This window comes from Centroberyx gerrardi, chromosome 3 (genome assembly GCF_048128805.1).
Source record: "Centroberyx gerrardi isolate f3 chromosome 3, fCenGer3.hap1.cur.20231027, whole genome shotgun sequence".
NCBI lineage: Eukaryota > Metazoa > Chordata > Actinopteri > Beryciformes > Berycidae > Centroberyx > Centroberyx gerrardi.
In genome coordinates, this window is record NC_135999.1 from 28,458,447 (window position 1) to 28,480,794 (window position 22,348).

The following is a 22,348-nucleotide window of genomic DNA, read 5'->3' on the forward strand; positions in this document are numbered from 1 at the left end:
CATGTGAAGTGGTACTGCAACTGATCAATCTTATTTGCTGTAGTTGCTGTCTGCCCTTGGGTGCCGTGGATTCTTACCACCCTGAGTCTGCTTAGCCAACGCACATTTCGTCAAGGTTCTGGTCACTGTAGTTAGGGGTAAGTAGGGTACGATAAATACCTGAGGTAATTGTTATTATAGTGTTATAGACCTGTTACTAATGTGTCTCTTGTATTGTAGGTCTCTATCAGCTGCTGTTTTGCCTCTATAGTTTTGTATTTACTGTGTATGTGTGTTGACTTGCTTGTTTTATCTTGTTGCCAGTTGTGTCTGGTACTTTTAGTGTGAGCCAACTGGCTTGTTATTAATGACCTTTTCATATTTTGCTCGAGTAATTTAATTTTTCTGTTATTTCCCTATAGTGGAGCAGAGTGCTGGCTGGTTGGGGAGGCTAGACACCCTGGTGCGGTTCCCTTCACAAGCTTGTAATGGTAAAAGAGCACTGGGACACTGTTTTTCACCTGTTTGCTGTGATTGCTGTTTTGCAGTGAATACACGTGTGGTAGGTAAGTGGTTGCACCCCTGGACACACCCTCAGTTAGTCTGCCTCTCCATTGCTGGCCTCAGCCCACGCTCCCCTTTGTAAGCACTGGAAGTGTTTTAGTAAAATAATTGCATTTGTTAGATATTTATTAAATTATTGTAATAAATATTTTGTTACTTCCTTTCACATAGGTTTGATTCATTTTTCATTTGTGTTTAACCCATCCTCTCCACAGACCCTTCCAGTCATTAATTATTCAATAAATTTGCATTTCTTTTGGAATCACGTCTCTGTCTTACTTATCGAACTTGTGTAGCCTGTGTATGACCGAGGAATTAGTCCAGGTTCCTCAATATACTTCCTGGGGTGAAATTCCGTTGTCGGGCTAGTTATATTCTGTTTGCTTATATCGCCACCCCGCCACAAATGACAAGTGAGACTCCGTCAGCTCGTTATAAAGGGAAAGGGATGTTGTTAGACAGCCTGCCAGGACTTCACCTAGTGCGGGTTTGGAGTCTGATAGCTCAGATAGCTTAGGGTATCCAATCTTGCCTGTGTCCTGCCCTCGCCGTGCCACCTTTTGCCATCGCAGAGCCAAACATTCTCAGCATAACCTTATTCATATCGACCCTTCTGGCAGCAGCATTGACTCTACAACAAACTCTCCTCCCGTCGTCCTCGGCCGCCGCCCGAAACAAAAAGTAGTAACGTAATTGAGATTAAACCTATTCGCAATGCTGAGCGTCCCAAAACTACTAGCAACACAAAGCGCATACGACTCGGATTCATTAATATCAGATCACTCGCTAACAAAGCCCTGCTGGTCAATGACTTAATTAAAGAACATAGTATTGACATAATGGGATTATGTGAAACCTGGCTAAAGCCAGATGATGTTCTTCCATTAAATGAAGCTTCCCCCTCCAATTTCACCAACTCCCATGTCGCTCGGACATCTAAGAAAGGTGGGGGCGTTGGCCTAATCTTCAATTCGAGTCTGAACCTTTCACCAGATCTAAGTAATAAACTCTTATCTTGTGAGATGCTCACTATGCGCCCGTCCATTCCAGTTAGCATGGGCCTCAACCACTCTGGTATCCTGCCTTTCTACCTAATTATCCTTTATCGCCCTCCTGGGCCCTATTCATCTTTTCTAGAAGAATTTTCCAATTTCCTCTCTGACCTTGTAATTCGTACGGATAACATCCTAATTATCGGTGATTTAAATATTCATCTAAATCGTAAAACTAATCCACTTAGCAAAGCTTTTTCGTCCCTAATTGACACTTTTGGCTTTACTCAGTTGGTTCACGAAAAGACCCATTCTAACGGCAATACTCTTGATCTGGTCCTCGCTCGTGGTATTAACGTCTCAGACTTAGTAGTTTTGCCGTATCCACCGGCATTATCAGATCATTATCTCATTAAATTTCAAATTGTTCTGCCCTGTCGGCATGCTAATCTAGTTGATACCTACAGCATCCGCCGTATTGATACTTCGACGACTACAAAACTCGCTGATCTCCTACCTAAAACTCTTGCCTCTCTCCCTGAACGAATCGGTTCCCTTGACGAGTTCACGGATAACTTTAACTCCATTCTAATTGACTCGCTTGACTCTGTTGCGCCCCTACTGATAAAGACCCGTCCCTTGGTTTACTGATGAAACTCGTGCTCAAAAACAGGCGTGTAGAAAGCTAGAATGCAAATGGCGCTCATCCAAACTTGAGGTCTTTCGGCTAGCTTGGAGCAATAGCCTAATGATTTACAAGCGTACGCTCTCCGCTGCTAGGACCTCCTACTACTCAGATCTTATTAACACTAATAAAGATAATCCCAAAGTTTCTATTTGACATGGTAGCAAAACTTACTCGCAAACCCTCCCCTGTAGCGAGCTCTCCATTTACTGCAAATGACTTGCTTAATTTCTTCAATCACAAAACTGACTGTATTAGAGATGAGATTAGCAATTCTTTACCCACCGAAGGCGTTGATCCCACTCCTAATCGTGCATTAGACGCAATAGAGACCACCGTCATACTCTCGCAATTTGAGACTGTCTCCTTAGACACCTTCTCTAAATTAGTACTTTGTTCTAAATCCACAACCAGCTTATCTGACCCTCTTCCTGCTAAATTGGTTAAGGAACTTCACCCAATATTAGGCCCCTCCCTACTCAATATCATTAACACCTCTCTCTCCTCTGGCATTGTGCCCTCGTCCTTCAAATCAGCCATAATTAAACCTCTGCTCAAAAAATCTAACCTTGATCCTGACGTTCTTAATAACTTTAGACCAATCTCCAATCTCCCCTTCCTCTCTAAAGTCTTGGAAAGAATAGTTTCTACCCAACTAACTGACTACCTCTCGAGTAATAGTCTCTTCGAACCCTTTCAATCTGGCTTTAGGTCTCTCCATAGCACTGAGACTGCTCTCACAAAAGTGGTAAACGACCTACTCCTCGCCTCAGATTCCGACTCTTCTTCTGTTCTTATCCTACTTGAGTTGAGTGCGGCATTCGATACAGTCGATCATAATACTCTCTTAAACCGCCTAGCGAGCTATGTTGGCATCCGCGACTGTGCGCTTTCCTGGCTAAATTCCTACCTATCTGCTAGAACACATTGTGTCTCACATAAAAATGCTATATCTGACTACTCTAAAGTTAACTTTGGCGTACCGCAGGGCTCTGTGCTCGGACCTTTGCATTTCTCCATTTACATGCTACCTCTTGGTGAAATTTTCCGCAGTTATGGTATTAAATTTCACTGTTACGCGGACGATACTCAAATTTACATACCAATTAGACCTGATGACCGTTCACAACTTACAAACCTAGAATTATGCCTAATCGCTGTCACAAATTGGATGTCACAAAACTTTTTGCCGCTTCTTTCTTGCCGTCGTTCCCCACTGTGATTTGTTTACTTAAAATTTTCAAGCGGGTCTGTTGTGCAAAACATTACTTTGTTCAATTAAAACATATGCAAACAATTTTTTTTATTAAACCTTAAATAATAGGCCACACAAAGACTATGTGCAGTTTATTATATATCATGCGCAGTGCACAGGACAAAAGACACAGCTATAGCCTAAATGATGAAAATGAATTAAGACAAAGTTGAACAAAAAATAAATAAATAAATAAAATGGTTGAACAATATTTTTTTGCCTGTGTAGTTGTTTTTGAGTCTCATATTTACCCATCTGTTGCTGATATTCATGTTAGGCTTCCTTCAGTGATGTTTGTATCAGTTTATCTGCAGCCGACATGGTCACTGTTCGTTTATTGCGATGTGGAATATTGCCAGTAGTCTACTCTGCTTGAGAAGGAAGCATGTAAGCCCCCGGGTGAGGATGGAGGCATTTTTGTTGTGCAGAAATATATTGAGTGTGCTGTGGGGTAAGTCCCAACATTATGGGCACGCCGTGATTAAAGGTTGTCATAGCGCGGTTGTCTAACACACTTCTGTCTTCGTGCCACGCTCTCCTTACTTCATTCATTTTGTTTAGTTAATTTTGTTTTGTCATATAACCATGTCCGACCATCTGTTTATTAGCCTATATATAAACATGAGGACCATGAGGAATATTAATGTACCATATAGGAGCACTTATGTCACTTTTTTGGGGGGCTTAGTGTTACCAAAGAGAAGGCTTCTCCGTGGCTATCCATAACCTCATCTCCAACATTTAAGTCACATTGGTTTATGTATCTTAGATTTTGATTACTGACATGATGATAAATTACTATAATAAGCAAAATCTTGTCAGGCTATATGGCTCAAAAATGCAACAGACCGCTGCCTAGTCTGTCAAATATAGAAGCCATGCCTGCTTTGATCCAGCTCCATTCCAGATTGGCAGCTTGCTGTGTGCACAGTCAGCTGAGCAGCTGCACTGAAGTAAATAGCTGCGTACCCTCCCGACGTGAACAGATGGAACAGAAATGCACCGGTTTATCTGAGCCGTTACACTGTAATATTGTTTAAAAAAAAAAGGTGATTAAATCGTTGATCGCGATTATTTGTGTGATTGATAATCGTCAGCTACAATTTCATAATCGGCATAGATTACGGAATAGTTTACACTGCTGGAAGGTTGTGCGTTCTCATTGAGCAGAGCGTGAACATGCAAGGTCTGGGAGAACATTTTCCCAAACAACGGCAGTAGTGAAATAATGGAGTAAATATAGATCTTTTGCACTCACAGAGCGATTGTTTGGCTTCAGAAGCCTCAAATTATGTTGCACGAGCGATTTTTTTGTCCTTTTTGGAACTCTAAAGAAACAATCCCCTTTTACTTCAGCTGTTTTGGACAAGGCTGCTACAGAGTTGTGCTGTCAACCTTCACCTGTGTTTCAAGGGTGAGTAGATCATGACAGAATATTCATTATTTTGGTGAACTAGTCCTTTAAACGCTTTCTGCTGTTGCGCTCATTGGAAGTCGCTGGGGTTAAAGGTGTCAGCCAAATGCCTACAGTGTGTCTTAAATGTAACACAAACATCTTCCAAACAGACAATTGCCAGATCATTTTATGTTCTGACAGCTGATAAAAGGGAAAGAAATTCAGAAAAATACATTTTCCAAACAATTTCTCTCAGGGGTGGAGCAGTAAAGCAGCAGTACTGCACTGTTGTATTCAGTTCATGAAGTAAAAAACTGGGACCTGTTTTGCATGACTTTTTTTTTTTTTCCCCTTTTCACTTCCTGTTTGTTGGGCACTTTGTAACTTCTATTTTGAAATTGGCTATACATATATATAAAGTTTCTGATGTTTATAATGTCAGCTCTGGGTTAAGCCAGGGCGAACACAGGCTTAGGGCAGTCTACAGACAAACTGTATGTTCAGTCATACATATTATGAATTTACAGTGCAAAGGACAGTGGAAGATGTACACATGCTTTCTACAGTTAGTTGTTATGTGGATTGAGGCAGGGTGTCGTACAGTATGGAGGTGTAGAGAAGGAACAGGAATGCATTGGACCAGTGGACCATGAGGCAGTTTTACTGAACAGGATAAAAGGTAGAACATAAATAATGAGAAGGGCGAGATGCATGAAATAAAATAGAGTCTGTACTTTGGTTTGTTCACACTCTGTTTGTTCCCTCCCTGTTGACACTGTGGTCATGTTGCTGCTGTGTGACAAGAAACTGTAGATAAATGCTGATCACTGAGCTGTGGGAAAGTATTCAAAGTCACTATGTGACACCTAGATGATCCAAACGCCCATTAGTATTAACCATAAATGCACACGGCACACACTGATGTTTGGTACAGATGTATGATGAAAAAATAATAATGTTGACATAGTAAAGTTGAAGTTGGCAAATGAGAAATCTGCCATGAGAAATGAGGAGATATCTGCCATGAATAGTCACACATATTCTCACAAACAACAAAACACAAATTGCGGTACTTTTTAAAAGAAAGTAGTACTTGTAAATGTGAAAGTAATAACACTGACAGCTGGCTGGATTCTCTATATTTTAGAGCTCGTGAATGATTCATTTTTTCCTCAACATGGACATGTAGCCTTTTGGAAATGAACTTCAGATGAATAAACACGAGTCCATTTTGAATTTTTTGGACCGTCAAATGCAATTCCAGTTGCACTGAAATAGCATTTCCCACACTGTCTTTAATGTGCACAACACTTTACAATTGACAGTCTGTAGGTACAGGGATAAAGAGAGGCATCGCTTGTGTGAAGACTTAAACTGAGGGCTTCAGTCATGACCACAACACAGGATACTGTATGTTCACTGTATGACAGATAAAGATGATTCTAGGATTTGAACACTAAAAGACACCACACAGACACTCAAGAACCTCCAGTTTTAAAGAAATGGAAGAGAAGGTCTGATGATGTAAAGTTGTAAAGATATACATCACATCACAACAGAGCCTTACTTTTGTTTTTTGCATCTTGTACAAAGAGACTGATGGTCAGGGCAGTGAGGCTTCCACCTTTGCACTCCTTAGTATTGATGCTTTGAATAGTAAATATAATGCAATCTAGGCAGCTGGGAATTTAAGCTTATTCTACCCTTACACTCTCTGTATGTTGCTCTGTATGCCAGCAAAATGCCTAAAATGAAAATGTAAATGTACAATACCTGGCACAGACAGAAGGAAGACAACAAATCCACTTGCTGCCGCTGTAAAACTCATAGCTGGTCCTCTCCTCTCTCTGTTGAGGCTTCAGAGACGTTAAAACACATCAGCAGGGAGTTAATATACATAACATGAGAAATATATCAGTTATCACATCAAAAACACAACTATACTAATATTTAGCAATGTGCCATCTACTGTACTCTGTCATTACTCTTGTCATTGAACAAAGTATTAACGCAATTGGGCAGTTGGGTTCTCCAAAATAATATTAAATCCCGCATGATAACTTTTCAAATGGCTGTTAAATTTCTAAGCAATAAGCCATAAAACAAAACATTAAAACACAATTTCTCTGATAGAACTTACAGTGGAGAAGGATGTGCTCTTCTGTGGTTGACACAGTTTGTAGACAGGAGAGAAACAAGCTGGTAAGAGCAGGCTTCCTTCCTCTTTACATCATTAACATGTATGAAAGCAGCATGCCGGTAAATCACCAAGTTTAATAGCAGAAATGGCTAGTTTTGGTGTTTTGCAAGCTGATGAACTGATTAATATCGGTCTAGTATCTATAGAAAACAGAGAGAGAGAGAGAGCCTTATCTGTATCACCCACAGACGAAACACCCCATGCATCCGCCATGATAACACATCTTCTGAAAAAAGACGATTTTAAGACAGAAAGGAAAATGAAAGACATGTTTTTAATCACTCCTTTTTTGTAATTGGTGGCATAATTCAGTTTCTGAGCTGCTGAGCGGGTCGTTTCAAGCCAGCAGGGTCAGCTGTGTCCCATTAACCTGTTGTTGAGAACAATTGAGGCTTTGCAGTTGCATCACAAATCTCCTATCAACCACAGCTGGCACCTTCAGAGAATTGTCTGTATGCAAATAATGGCTAAATATATAACAACCATGCTAGAAAAAGAGAAATATACCTAAATGTTGTGGTCTGGGTGTATGGTGACCAAATCCAAATGACCAAATTGCAGGACAGCCATGTTGATTTTGCAGCACATTGCAGGACAGTTGAATAATAGCCTGCTCAATAAAAGGTAGGAAACATGTTCACGTGTTATATTCTTTATCATCGTCTGACAATAATTTAATTTCGGCTAATTTCCCATTTGGCAGACGCTTTTATCCAAAGCGACGTACACATGAGATTTTAATACAACACAAGCAAGGTTCTAGTCAGGAGAGAACAACGAGAGTAAGTGCCATAAAGCTAAGTTCTGGTCCAACAGGACATAGGTGCTACGAGGCAGTGCATAGAGGCAGATAAAGAGTTGGGTTTTTTTTTGGTTTTTTTGGTTACACAGTCCATTAGGTGAGAATGTGTTCACTAAAGGCTCTTAAGTGCAATTCCTCAATATTTTCTTAGTAACAGTCTCATTTCTTACGAATATCTTTAATTTTCCTACTTAAGAACTTCTCAAAATAGGTCCTGAATTAATTATGGTGGCGGCAGAGACAGAGCGTCCCCGTAACCATAGCAACTCACTCTCCTCACTCCTGTCCTGACAGCACAGGAGGACTGCGCCGTCTCTCTGTGCAGCATGCATGGTAAAAGAAAATAACAATATGATAGAAATTTATAGATTTAAATTTTCAAGCTTCCGTTTATCAAAATGCGGGACATTCCATCTGGTTGCGGGACGCGGGACAATAGGTCAAAATGAGGGAATGTCCCGCACATATCGGGACATTTGGTCACCCTAATGATAGAACGTTCATTGTTGTTGATTCTGAAACAGTCCAACCTGCCCACCATGCTGATGACGATCTCTGTTGTTGTGGAGTGTTGTTGTCATGACAACGCTGAACGACAGAGGGCAGCACTGGACCAGAAATTACACACAGACCCTTTAATAAAATATATCTCGCCAATATTGCCAAGATATGTCATCAGCAATCTATCAACCTGATCCTAATTCACACCTTATTGATTTTAGTGTTTATTTTATACTACTACATACTTTGAGTGACAAAGAGCAGGGAGTCAGTGAGAAATAAGCAAAATATATTTTTTTTCTTGAGTCTTTATTACTACTTAATGAAATAGGCTTCTGAAAAATATGTCACATAAGCAAGTCACCGTATTTCATCTCAACAATATACATAAACTACACACAGTGAAGTGTTAATATATTTACAATCTATGGCAGTAACTCATAAATACTTTGCAGAATTTGATTCCTTTGCTTCAAGTGAAGTTAGGTTTTGGAAACTGGTACATGCTTTATAGAGCTGACCTGTGTTGAGTAAGCAGGAGCAAAAAAACACGAAGCTAAGTGGTTTCACACAAGAGCTTTACATATGTACATTGTTGTATGTTGTTTATATTTTTAACTTTTATGGTTGTCATGATGCTGCCTTGTTGGCCAGGTCTCTCCTGAGAAACAGAATTTTAATCTCATTGTGGCTACCTGCTTAAATAAAGATCAAATAGCACCATGTCTTAATAATAGACCAGAAAGTCAGGGCTCGAGCTTAAGGACCTCCCGTGGTCCCGGGGCCGATACAAATAGGATCGGGGAGGATGCAAATTAATTTTGGGACGAATTTGGGACGAGAGTTGGAAAAAAAAAAACCTGCTAACGTTACAATGAACGGCGATGAAAATGAAACTGACTGCACGTTTTGTGTAGCACACACAGTTCTTATTAAACCTCCCTGACAACACACACACACACACACACACACACACACATACACACACACACACACACATACACACACACACACACACACACACGCACAAACGTTACTAAGTAACGTTATCTAGACCCGCAAAATCCTTTCAGACGCCTGTCACCGCCGGACACGGACACGACGCGTCACGCAGGCGGGGCGGAGCAGGTTTTTTACCTGCTCCACAGACTCCGTCTTTGTAGCGTGTGGTTGCGTGCCAGCCGTGGTTTGAGGAGATATGAAGTTGAGTTTTGCCAAGTGATAATGCAGTTGGTTATGCAGGGTTTGGAAGTGTAGGCTACATTAACTGGTACTGAATTAATTAACTAGATCGTTTTAACTACAGGATCATGGATACACATTGATTTGATTGATTTATTTTAATGTGCAATGTAAAAACACCCACAAGGTTGCTCTGCTGCGTCACATTGCCTCTGGTACAATGAGGTATTATTTTAATCATTTTTAAACAGATTGTACTCATTTTTTGCACAGTTCTATGGAGTTTTTACCTGTTTGAGGGCCGCGTAGCCGCGCGCAGAGGGGAAAAAATAGACCAGACGCGCAAAAATAGAGATGAGCCGGGCGATGCCCGCGCGGGTGCGCGCGGCGTCCGTGGTCCGTGTAGCAGCTTCAGTTGATTATAATGGACGTCATGTATTTCGGCCGTCAGAGTGATACACAATGGCAATGGCGTCCTGTAGTGGGGTACTGCAAATTTTAATGTTAACGTTACATCAAGAAAGCAAACATCAGGAAAACGCACAGCACATCCAGACCCTGAACCGCCAGCCTCTGACCTCACGACAGCCGCAGCTGCAACGGGGAATTCAACCCAAGTCAATGAGGTAAGCTTGCTAGTATTAATGTAATGTAATGTAACGGACATGACAAAGCTAAACTCACGAAGCTAACTAGCAACTTACGATACAACAAGCAACTTACGATACGAGAAAAATGGCTGTGGCTGAGGGAGACTTTTTGTTGAATTGGAGGAAATGTTTAATGATGACGGGGAAAATGAAAAGGGGCTGAACGGAGGGAGGTGACAGGCAAGCTGGTAGCCACTGAGGCGGTGAGGAAGAGGAAGAGCTCACCACAGTTAAAAGTTTTCTGCTCCTTGAAAGCAGTTTTTATTTCATCCGTTTTCCTTGCTTTGCGAGAGTCCTTTGTTTGTGGTGTGACTGATTTACCTCTAGTCTCTAATCTAATCTTTTCAGATGAATTTAAATAAAAAGGTTGATGATTGCCCATCTAATCATTTGTATGATGTTTTATTTATGTTAAAGGTCACTTTGAATAATTTTAACTAATGATAAAAAAAAGTTAGTTAAGAGCCCTGGTTCAGAATCTGGGGTTTGCGTAGGGTTTTTGGACTGTGCTGTACAGCTCAGATGGATCCTCATCAGCTTCCTGGCTTCTGGTTCTGAGAGGGAAAAAATAAATGAGTGCATTCTGAAGATAAGAAGAAACGGGTTCAAACAAACAGAACATTGCAATACAACGGTAATAAAATGGTTATAATCTATAAAAATCTTGGACATTGTTTAAAACTCATGCATTTTTAATCTCATAGCAAGGACAGTGAGCCAATTTGTTGGTTCATTCAGCTGTAATGTGAAGGCCGGCTCACCCAGGATCAGTTTGGGGTCTTTTGAAGTTGACAGCAGCATACTGGACAGTCTCCTCCTCCTCCTCTCTTCTCTGAGGCCTGAAGTTGGAGTAGAGAGGATCTGTCTGTGTCTTAGAGAAGTGGACGGTGGCGTAGTCAAGGTCGTCCTGCCGGTCTGTCGGTTGTGTCTGTGCTGCAGCTGACGTGTCACACACATGACCCTGGTTTAGCTGATGGGTAGACATCACACAGACAAGGTTACCTTACATTTTAGAAAACTCGCTTTCGATTTGACTCGATTTGATATAATTTAGGGAAAAATAAAATACAAGAGGATGGGAGGGGCTGGGGGCGGGTGACGGTGTAGGAAGAAATCACTCTGCCAAGGAGCGGCGCCTGGTGCTGCCACCACAACAAGGCCCCAAGTCTCTAGCCAGACTCTTCTTCTGTGGTTCCTTGGTGGTGGAATGAGTTACCAAAGCTCTTTCGCGAACACCTTCTTACCTGATGGACTGTGTAAATAATAATTTTTATCTGCCTCTATGCACTGCCTCGTAGCACCTATGTCCTGTTGGACCAGAACTTAGCTTTATGGCACTTACTCTCGTTCTCTCCTGACTAGATCCTTGCTTGTGTTGTATTAAAATCTCATGTGTACGTTGATTTGAATAAAAGCGTCTGCCAAATGGCAAATTGTAATTGTAAAATTTTCCTGGTCGCTCTATCGGTGAGGCCTTTCTGTTCAAAGTAGTAACATTACTGTGGATGGAACTGTCTGTGTTCTTCAATTTGATTGGTGAACCTCACCCCCCCCTCTGCAGACATTTCTATTATATTTTAGACGTTTAGCTGACTTTCTTATTCAGACCAAATACAATTTAATGCATCAGTACAATACACTTTTTAAATTCACCAACATGACAAGCAACCGGGATTGAAAGGGTCAAAGCTACACTGCCCACGCTGATCATGAAACAAATACTCCTGTCTCAATAAGATGCAAATTTATGACAGAGAAGAGCTAGGTAAAGGAACACAAGGCAGGGAGAAAAGGTAGAAAAGTTTTTAATAAACAAGAGAGGAAGTTGATCGAGTGCAAGAGGAGGAAGATAGAAGAGACGGTGATAGGGAGAGGAGGATTTATTTGCGTGAAGAAGGTAGAGGAAAGAGAGACATGAAGTGATACTCAGTCAGATGAGCTTTCAAGTTGTGACTCTGCAGTCTGAACTGAGGAGACAGACTGCATGAGGAAAGTGGTTTTCTTTTGCACTGGAATTGTTTAATTCCTCTTCCTCACCTGCAGCCCGTTGTCTGGTCTTTGTCCAGGTCCAGATGGTTGTTTGGAGGCCCTCTTCCTTCTGGTTAGGAGAATGAACAAACAACTGAATAACTGAACAAATTACTGAATTTTAAATGTCTAAGAGAACATAACCACAGTGAAACAGATTTGCTCACCTAATCCATAGGAAGACAAATATGAGGAGTATGATAACCAGGAGAAGAGTAGTAGTTACTGCAGCAGCTGTTGATTTCCATGGGGCTGGGAAGAGATCAGATGAAAATATCTACAATTAATAAGGGGATTACAGGATGTTAAGGTCCATTACTGACTGATAATCTGACAAAAAAACAACAATATACAATATATTTGCTGATAAAAAATCTCTCAAGTCTGTCTCTTAATGAGTAACTGGGTCATGTCATACTCACCACTAAAGGTATTTTTTCAGATAATTCAGAATTATGGCCCTCCTAATACACAAATAGCATTCTAAAAACACATTTCCAGTATGTAAACTGTGTTCTTATATGAAATTACTATTTCATGTAAATGTGAAATTTTAAGTAATGAGTCATAGTAACCTAAATTTAGAAACAAACCTCAATTCACTTTTGCTTATTAGGCCTACTGAATTGACCTACACTCACATCACAACACTTTTTTTCAGTTATCTGTCTTTTTCTTGCCTAGTTGTAAGATTAACATTATTTGCACACAGCCAATTCTCTAGTATACCTGATGATGGCGCCAGACATGGAAAGCCTCTGTGTCATGTTGTGTGCTAAATGAATCAGTGTGTTCTTAGGTGCTCGGGGGACGCTTCTATAAGAGCTGGGCTCTGTGTGCTCTCTCATTCATTGATTTGTTTGCTTGTTCATTCGTTCGTGTGTAACACTTTTTGGAATGCACAGTGCTTAGAGGAATTATGGTATGCCCTGTTTAGGCAGTGCACAGCCCTGGCAGCCCATGACATATTTTGCATTACATTAGATGGTGTGTTATGACATGGATGACCTCTGGTACAGAACGGACGTGTACCTGCCACAACAGTCAACTGTAAAGTGGAGTTATTATGTCCTCTTCTGTTATGGGCTTTACAGTAATAATTCCCACTGTGTTCAGGTCTGATGTCAGTGATGGTGAAGGTCTGTCCTGATGCTTTTGGTGAGGATTCATTCTCCTTGTACCAGGTGTAAGTAGCTGCTGGGTTGGCATCACTGCTGCAGGTCAGATTCACTGAACTGCCCTCCACTATTTCACCAGAGGAACTCACCAACACTGAGGGAACCTTCGGAGAATCTGGAAGACAATATGTATAGAGACACAATTCATAGTCATAGACATTTGTATTGTGAGTAATATAATATGTTAGCTTATTACACGGTTTCGTAGAAATCTCAATTCTGATTAGCCAATGAATGTCTGCTGAGGGCTGTTATTTCTGAACAAGCGCGCTTGAGCTTTTCAGGTTCAAGTTCAAGTTCAAGTTTATTTATACTAGTCCATACCCGGGGATGCACGTGCCACAACTCAGCTTCGTCAGTCCCTGCCTATGCCAGTGCTCAATGCCCACGTGCAGTTTCAGATTGATTGGCCAACCCATTGAGGAGCAAAATGGATGCAGACAGACAGAGTTTTCCTCATTTTATAGTAGGACAGCAATTTAAAAACAAAACAAGTGTGTACCAAAGTGCTTTACAGAGATTGGTTAAAAACAAAGCAAGAATAAAAATGCAAGGAATATGAACAAAACAACAAAAAAGTGCAAGGAGTAAAACAAGAAGAATAAAGAAAAACACATAAGAGCAGTAGACAACATGGCCACACACACACATACACACACAGCCATGAGTATACATCCACAGACACCTGATCAATCAGAGCAAAAGGATGGCGAGTAAAAGTGGGTTTTAAGACGACTCTTTAATGCGTCAACCGAATCAGCAGATCAAATGTTTTCTGGGAGACTCTTCAACAGTTTAGGACACAGAAAAGGCCCTGTCACCAGATTTCTTTAGTCAAGACCTTTGTCAGTGGACCTAAGGGGCCTAACAGTGGTGTGGGGGGTCAGGAGTTCAGAAATGTAGCCAGGGGTGAGACCATGCAATGCTTTAAAAACAAACAGGAGGATTTTGAATTGAATTCTGAAATGGACAGGGAGCCAGTGTAGTGAAGCCAGGATTGGTGTGGTCTCTTTTTTTACGTCTGGACAGCAATCTAGCCGTAGCGTTCTGTCCAAGTTGTAAACGGGAGATAGAAGTCTGATTAATACCAAAATAGATGGAGTTACAATAGTCAAGTCAGGAGGATATTAATGCATGAATTAGTTTTTCCAGGTCTGAGAAGGACAGAAAAGGCCTGATTTTGGAAATAACCCTGAGTTGGAAGAAGCTAGATTTCACAACTGAGCTGATCTGTTTATCAAAGATCAAAGCGCCATCAAGTATCACCCCTAGGTTTTTGGCATGTGGTTTAACATACCTGGATAACTGATCCAGGCTCTGGGTAATGGTATTAGTGGAGGCAGGGGGGCCAAACAATAAGACCTCAGTCTTATTTTCATTCAGTTGGAGGAAGTTCTGTGCCTTCCAGGATTGAATGTCCTCTAGGCATTCAAACAGTATATGTAGCTTAGCCTGGTTATCAGGTTTGAGCAGAAGGTAGAGCTGTGAATCGTCAGCATAACAATGAAAAGATATGTTGTATTTCTGAATAATTTGACCTAGTGGAAGCATGTACAGAGAAAACAAGAGGGGGCCTAAGATTGAACCCTGAGGAACCCCACAAGGAGTATAGGCAGGGGTGGAGAATGACTTGCCTACAGAGACCGAGAAACAACAACAATTGAGAGCTGACCCAGAGATGCCTACCCACTACCGCAAGCAGTCGATAAGGATTGTGTGATCAATAGTATCGAAGGCTGCACTGAGATCTAAGAGGATGAGAATAGAGCAATTACCTGCATCCGCTGCAAGGATGAGATCATTTGTTACCTTCAACGGGGCTGATTCTGTAGTGTGCTCGAAAACCAGATTGGAATTTTTCAAATATATTGTTTTTGTTCAAAAAGGTCAGTAATTGATGAAGCCTCCTTCAAGAGCCTATAGCTGGGATGAAGTCAAGGCAGCTGGAAGTGGGTTTCATACCTGCAATTATTTTGTCGAGGAGGGGAAGGGATATAGGGTGGAAGTTATTAAGTAAGTTAGTGCTCTCACTATTGATAGCTCCCTGTTCTCAGGGGGTTTGCATGACTAGAGTGTCATAATGTTCTTGTAAAGTCATTGTCGGCCTAAGAGACTTGCTAATGTTTTCTACTTACATTGGACATCTATGAATAGAGAGGAAGAGTTGAACTGTCCGTATTGATTCTCAGATTGACAGTGGTACGTCCCGCCGTCCTCAGAGCTGATGGAGGTGAAACTGTAACTTTCCTCTGGTCCTTGATGCAGTGTTCGGTTCTCCTTGTACCAGGTGTAAGTAGCTGCTGGGTTGGCATCACTGCTGCAGGTCAGAGTCACTGAACTGCCCTCCACTGTTTCACCAGAGGGACTCACCAACACTGAAGTGTTCTTGGGACCATCTGGAGGACATGGATTAACATGGATGGTTAAAAAAGAGTTGACAGATTTAAGATGTTTGTTGCTTTTACAGCAGTTTCACTCACATGTCACATTAATAGAGATGGAGTCAGATCTGTTTCCCCCCAACTCATTCTCAGCTGCACAGTAATACTCTCCAGAGTCAGAGGACTGGATGGAAACAAAGTCAAGCTGTGGTCCTGTTTTCAAAGCTTTATGGTCTGGATTTCCATTCTCCTTGTACCAGGTGTAAGTAGCTGCTGGGTTGGCATCACTGCTGCAGGTCAGAGTCACTGAACTGCCCTCCACTGTTTCATCAGAGGGACTCACCAACACTGAAGGAACCTTCGGAGCATCTGGAATATATGATATTAACACACATTAACTTCAAGATGAGGACGTGTTTTATCATGGAACTTATTTAAAAGGTTAATAGTTCATAGCTGTGGGATGGCAGGATCCTGAAGGTTAGAGAAGCAGGCTTGTGAATGAAGCTGATAGTTATGTTGATGAAGTGCAAAGGTTAAATAATTGAAAGAGTCAAATATTCAGAAAGACAAACTGAGGGGGGGAGGAGGGGATTCCCACTGGGGTCACACCCATATTAAATCCAGTTCAAGTTTGTTTATTTATATGGTCCTTTATCACATGCATGTCTCCAAGGACTTTACAGAAAATGAGCCTAAAAACATATAACTGATCAAGAATCAACAATAGAACAGAATGATATAGGACAAACATCAGGGAAAACACAAGACACACAAAAGCAGATTAAAGCAAGACATAACAGCATACCTATTCTACATAGCCTGACCTAAATACATGCAGTCATGGTACAGTACATTAGGTAAAAAGCTCCACCAGATGGTGTTATGTTAGTGACACACTGTGGAGTAAACTCACACACTGAAGGAGAGCGGAAATCCTCAAGTCCTTTTACAACACAGGAATAACTGTCTCCAGGATAAAAGTAGCCTGAATAAGAAGAAGAAGTTCCTTCCTTCATTTTCTGTCCATTCCTGTACCAGACGTAGGAAGGACGACCAGCTAGACGGCAACTGCTGTGACACTTCAGCTCTGCCCAGGTAGAAAACTGGTAGACTGATAATTTGGTCACCTGCACCTGGAGATCTGGATCTGTGAACAAAGAACAGAAATGTCATTGGAGACTAAATACTCAATCACACGGTAACACTTTATTTTCCGGGTCCGCAATTTCCTAATAATTTCCTAGAGAGGAACTGTTAATTTCTTAGGAAGCTTCCTGGAAAGAACCATGAAATGATGTTCTAATTATAAGGAAAATATAGTTAAAATATAGAGTTCAATGGTAGATGGTAAGTTCCTCCAATTTCTTCTGTTGTTTCCCAGACAGGACCATGAAATTATGTAGTAGTTATATAGAAAATTAGAAATTAACTAAAATTAAGAATTCAACAAATAACTATATTATATAATTCTATGAATAATGACTTCTGATAATTGACCTCTACCTATTATTTTTCCAATAAACAGTTTATAGTTTTGCAGTTCTTTCCAGGAACTTCTTTTAGAAATTGACAGTATCTTATCGACTCACCAGACTGCTCCTTACATTTCCTATATAACCACTACATCATTTCATGGTTCTTTCCAGGAAACTTCCTAAGAAATTAACAGTTCCTTTCTAGGAAATTATTAGGAAATTGTAGACCTGGTTACCAATCACACACACACACGCACGCACACACACACACAGTCAAAATAGCAGTTACAATTCCTAGATGTTAAATACTGTGGAGTATTAGTAAGTTAAATGGATCATCCAATTAATCTCTGAATTGGGATGAACACAAATTCATGATGATCATATAATCTCTATCAATTTTACATTAAACTGTTCTTACAATATTCAACGGTATTCTCCAGTTGTCATCAGTTAGTTTAAATGTACCATGCTGTTGTATATATCAGTTTGTGTTCAACAGTACCTGTGACAGTCAGAGTTGTACCAGGAAAATCATTTCCCCATTCAAACCACGGTGTTTTGAATTTGAAGCGATACTCGGCTGAATCGCTCTCTCTCAGGTCAGTGATTCTCAGAGTGGAGCGTCCTCTCCCTGCTTCAAGCTGATGAACACGACCTGCATACTCTGAGTCCCCACTAAGGTCCTCAGGTTGTGAGGAATCCTGCCATCGATCACCGTATTTGGGGCTGAACCAGAATTTAGATTTAACATAATACTCATCAGTGTTGTATGTGCAAGAAATGTCCACTGATGAGCCCTTCAAGGCACAGATGCTTCTGTCGGTGTAAGTCACTCTGTTGCAGTTTTGATCATCATGGACACCTGAAAGATGAAACCGTTTTTAAACAGAATTGTTAGAATTTCATCTTTTACTGCAATGATACAGAGCAGGTTGTATTGTTGTTGGGAAACTGACAGCAGCAGTGTTCCTGTATAGCTCAATGGGTAGAGCATGGCACTAACACAGACAGGGTGGGGGGTTTGATTTGTACTGGGGTCACCCATATTAAATACATGCAGTCATGGTACAGTAAATTAGATAAAAGGCTCAACCAGATGGCATTATGTTAGTGACACACTGTGGAGTAAACTCACACACTGAAGGAGAGCGGTAAGCCTCAAGTCCTTTAACAGCACAGGAAAGTCTTTCTCCAGGATCAAAGTAGTCTGTATAAGAAGAAGAAGTTCCTTCCTTAATTTTCTGTCCATTCTGGTACCAGACGTAGGAAGGACGACCAGCTGGACGACAACTGCTGTGACACTTCAGCTCTGCCTGGGTAGAATGACGAGTGACTCTTGATCTGGTCAACTGCACCTGGAGATCTGGATATGTGAACAAGGAACAGAAATGTCATTGGAGACTAAACCTTCAACCACACATACACACACACACACACACACACACACACACACCCACACACATATTTGGAACTGAATTAACAAATCATCTGATCAAAATGTTACCTGTGACAGTCAAAGTGACTCCAGGTGAACCAGTATATTTCCCTGTTTGATGGTTTGTTATGAACCTGAACTTGTACACAGCTGAGTCAGTCTCTCTCAGGTCTGTGATTCTCAGGATAGAGTTCTTCTGACCACCATGATACTCCACACGACCTTCATACTCTGAGTCTGTTGTCAGATCCACAGGTTCATCACCCTCCAGTTTAGTAAACCATAAAGTTTTTTCAACTGTGGTGGTAAGGCGGTTTAAGCTGTATGGGTATCTGTAGGTGCAGCGTATGTCCACTGTTGATCCTTTTAAGGCACAGATCTCAGTAGGAGTGTAAGTCACTCCCCAGTCATCCTGACCCTGTACCACTGTAACACAGAGCACATCAGAAACCAGAATCAGATTCATAAAAACATTAGAGGACAGACATTCATCTGTAGTGGAGCTGCTGCAGTTTGTGAACCTGCTAGATACACACTTCCCAAAACCACTTTGGCACTCACATCATCTCAGGTCCACTGTAAGTCAATGAGACAAAGAGGATCTTTGTACCAAGATGCTTTCGGGAAAAGGGAACGTGGGCGAGCTTCAAACTCCTCAGAATAACAAGTGCTGCAGCAGCTGTCATAGAAGTTCCTCATCATGCATCTATCTAAGTAGAACTGAATATGCATCTTGTAAGACTTGAATATAATACATTATCATTCTAGGGACACAGGAATATTTAATATCTCTGAGTGCTGTGGCTTCCATTTAACAGAATAGTTTACACTGCTGGAAGGTTGTGCGGTCTCGTTGAGCAGAGCATGGACACGCAAGGACAACGGCAGTAGTGAAATAATGGAGTAAATATAGATATTTTACACTCACAGTGCGATCGCCTGGCTTCAGAACACTTGGATTATTCTGCACAAGCTGTATGAAATAATTTTATTGTCATTTTTTGCCCTTTTTGGAACTCTAAAGAACCGGACCCCTTTCACTTCAGTTGTTTTGGAGAACGCTGCTACAGAGTTGTGTTATATGGACTAACAAACTTCACCCGTGTTTCATCTGGCATGAGGGTGAGTAGATAATGACAGAATATTCATTATTTTGGTGAACTATTCCTTTAAGTGCTTTCTGCTGTTGTGCTCACTTGAAGTCACTGGGGTTAAAGGTGTCAGCCAAATGCCTACAGTGTGTCTTAAATGTAACACAAACATCTTCCAAACAGTCAATTGCCAGATCATGTTGTGTTCTGACAGCTGATAAAAGGGAAAGAAATTCAGAAAAATACATTTTCCAAACAATTTCTCTCAGGGGTGGAGCAGTAAAGCAGCAGTACTTCACTGTTGTATTCAGTTCATGAAGTAAAAACCTGGGACCTGTTCTGTAGAACTTTTTTGTTTTGTTCCCCTTTCTTTTCACTTCCTGTTTGTTGGGCACTTTGTAACTTCTATTTTGAAATTGGCTATACATATATATAAAGTTTCTGATGTTTATAATGTCAGCTCTGGGTTAAGCCAGGGCGAACACAGGCTCAGGGCAGTCTACAGACAAACTGTATGTTCAGTCATACATATTATGAATTTACAGTGCAAAGGACAGTGGAAGATGTACACATGCTTTCTACAGTTAGTTGTTATGTGGATTGAGGCAGGGTGTCGTACAGTATGGAGGTGTAGAGAAGGAACAGGAATGCATTGGACCAGTGGACCATGAGGCAGTTTTACTGAACAGGATAAAAGGTAGAACATAAATAATGAGAAGGGCGAGATGCATGAAATAAAATAGAGTCTGTACTTTGGTTTGTTCACACTCTGTTTGTTCCCTCCCTGTTGACACTGTGGTCATGTTGCTGCTGTGTGACAAGAAACTGTAGATAAATGCTGATCACTGAGCTGTAGGAAAGTATTCAAAGTCACTATGTGACACCTAGATGATCCAAACGCCCATTAGTATTAACCATAAATGCACACGGCACACACTGATGTTTGGTACAGATGTATGATAAGAAAATAATAATGTTGACATAGTAAAGTAAAGTTAAAGTTGGCAAATGAGAAATCTGCCATGAGAAATGAGGAGATATCTGCCATGAATAGTCACACATATTCTCACTAAACAACAAAACACAAATTGCGGTACTTTTTAAAAGAAAGTAGTACTTGTAAATGTGAAAGTAATAACACTGGCTGCTGGTGGGATTCTCTATATTTTAGCTCGTGAATGATTCATTTTTCCCTCAACATGGACATGTAGCCTTTTGGAGATGAACTTTAGATGAATAAACACAAGTCCATTTTGAATTTTTTTTGAACCACCAAATGCAATTCCGGTTGCACTGAAATAGCATTTCCCACACTGTCTTTAATGTGCACAACACTTTACAATTGACAGTCTGTAGGTAAAGGGATAAAGAGAGGCATCGCTTGTGTGAAGACTTAAACTGAGGGCTTCAGTCATGACCACAACACAGGATACTGTATGTTCACTGTATGACAGATAAAGATGATTCTAGGATTTGAACACTAAAACAAACCACACAGACACTCAAGAACCTCCAGTTTTAAAGAAATGGAAGAGAAGGTCTGATGTTGTAAAGTTGTAAAGATATACATCACATCACAACAGAGCCTTACTTTTGTTTTTTGCATCTTGTACAAAGAGACTGATGGTCAGGGCAGTGAGGCCTCGACCTTTGCACTCCTTAGTATTGATGCTTTGAATAGTAAATATAATGCAATCTAGGCAGCTGGGAATTTAAGCTTATTCTACCCTTACACTCTCTGTATGTTGCTCTTACAGAGTATGCCAGCAAAATGCCTAAAATGAAAATGTAAATGTACAATACCTGGCACAGACAGAAGGAAGACAACAAATCCACTTGCTGCCGCTGTAAAACTCATAGCTGGTCCTCTCCTCTCTCTGTCGAGGCTTCAGAGACGTTAAAACACATCAGCAGGGAGTTAATATACATAACATGAGAAATATATCAGTTATCACATCAAAAACACAACTATACTAATATTTAGCAATGTGCCGTCTACTGTACTCTATCATTACCCTTGTCATTGAACAAAGTATTAACGCAATTGGGCAGTTGGGTTCTCCAAAATAATATTAAATCCCGCATGATAACTTTTCAAATGGCTGTTAAATTTTAAGCAATAAGCCATAAAACAAAACATTAAAACACAATTTCTCTGATAGAACTTACAGTGGAGAAGGATGTGCTCTTCTGTGGTTGACACAGTTTGTAGACAGGAGAGAAACAAGATGGTAAGAGCAGGCTTCCTTCCTCTTTACATCATTAACATGCATGAAAGCAGCATGCCGGTAAATCACCAAGTTTAATAGCAGAAATGGCTAGTTTTGCTGCAAACTGATGAACTGATTAATATCGGTCTAGTGTGGCGGACTCTTTGGACATTATTCACCATAATCTGTGGTTTGTTTAACACACGCAGTTATATTGTGTGCTTCTCAGGGTTAAGGAGACACGGTCCCTTTAAGAAAGTCTGGTTTTCTTAGTGACGTCAGCTCGACGTAGTGTTGTTGTGTTTTTGGGCAGCGCGATGTAAATTGTCTTGCTCTGT

The 22,348-nt window shown here is 40.8% G+C and overlaps 2 protein-coding genes across 2 annotated transcripts in view; both read right to left on the reverse strand.

The window, feature by feature from the left end:
• LOC139928671 (sialoadhesin-like) overlaps positions 1 to 7,028 on the reverse strand; it is a 51,346-nt gene extending 44,318 nt beyond the window's left edge. Inside the window, exons 1-2 of the mRNA XM_078282636.1 lie at positions 7,012 to 7,028; positions 6,645 to 6,727 (exon numbers count right to left, since the gene is read on the reverse strand). Coding sequence (XP_078138762.1) covers positions 6,645 to 6,699 — 55 coding nt within the window. The 5' untranslated portion in view covers positions 6,700 to 6,727; positions 7,012 to 7,028. The remainder of the gene's footprint in view (positions 1 to 6,644; positions 6,728 to 7,011) is intronic.
• A 3,650-nt stretch (positions 7,029 to 10,678) lies between these two features.
• Positions 10,679 to 21,697, reverse strand: LOC144538411 (B-cell receptor CD22-like). Its single transcript, XM_078282441.1, has 10 exons — positions 21,604 to 21,697; positions 18,779 to 19,135; positions 16,710 to 16,937; positions 15,893 to 16,162; positions 15,548 to 15,808; positions 13,267 to 13,527; positions 12,402 to 12,486; positions 12,244 to 12,304; positions 10,968 to 11,176; positions 10,679 to 10,760 (listed from the first exon to the last, which is right to left on the reverse strand). Exons 1-10 carry the CDS (start codon positions 21,656 to 21,658, stop codon positions 10,679 to 10,681), a joined length of 1,869 nt encoding a protein of 622 aa, XP_078138567.1. The 5' UTR covers positions 21,659 to 21,697.
• Between the last annotated feature and the right edge of the window lie 651 nt (positions 21,698 to 22,348).

Coding starts and splice junctions, on each gene's coding strand:
- LOC144538411 (XM_078282441.1), bottom strand. CDS start 21,658: ATGAGTTTTACAGCGGCAGCAAGTGGATTTGTTGTCTTCCTTCTGTCT. Junction 13,528..15,547: donor TCTATTCATAGATGTCCAAT/GTAAGTAGAAAA, acceptor ATTGTCTTCCAG/ATTCTCCGAAGGTTCCCTCA. Junction 12,487..13,266: donor ACAGTTGACTGTTGTGGCAG/GTACACGTCCGT, acceptor ATCTCTTCCCAG/CCCCATGGAAATCAACAGCT.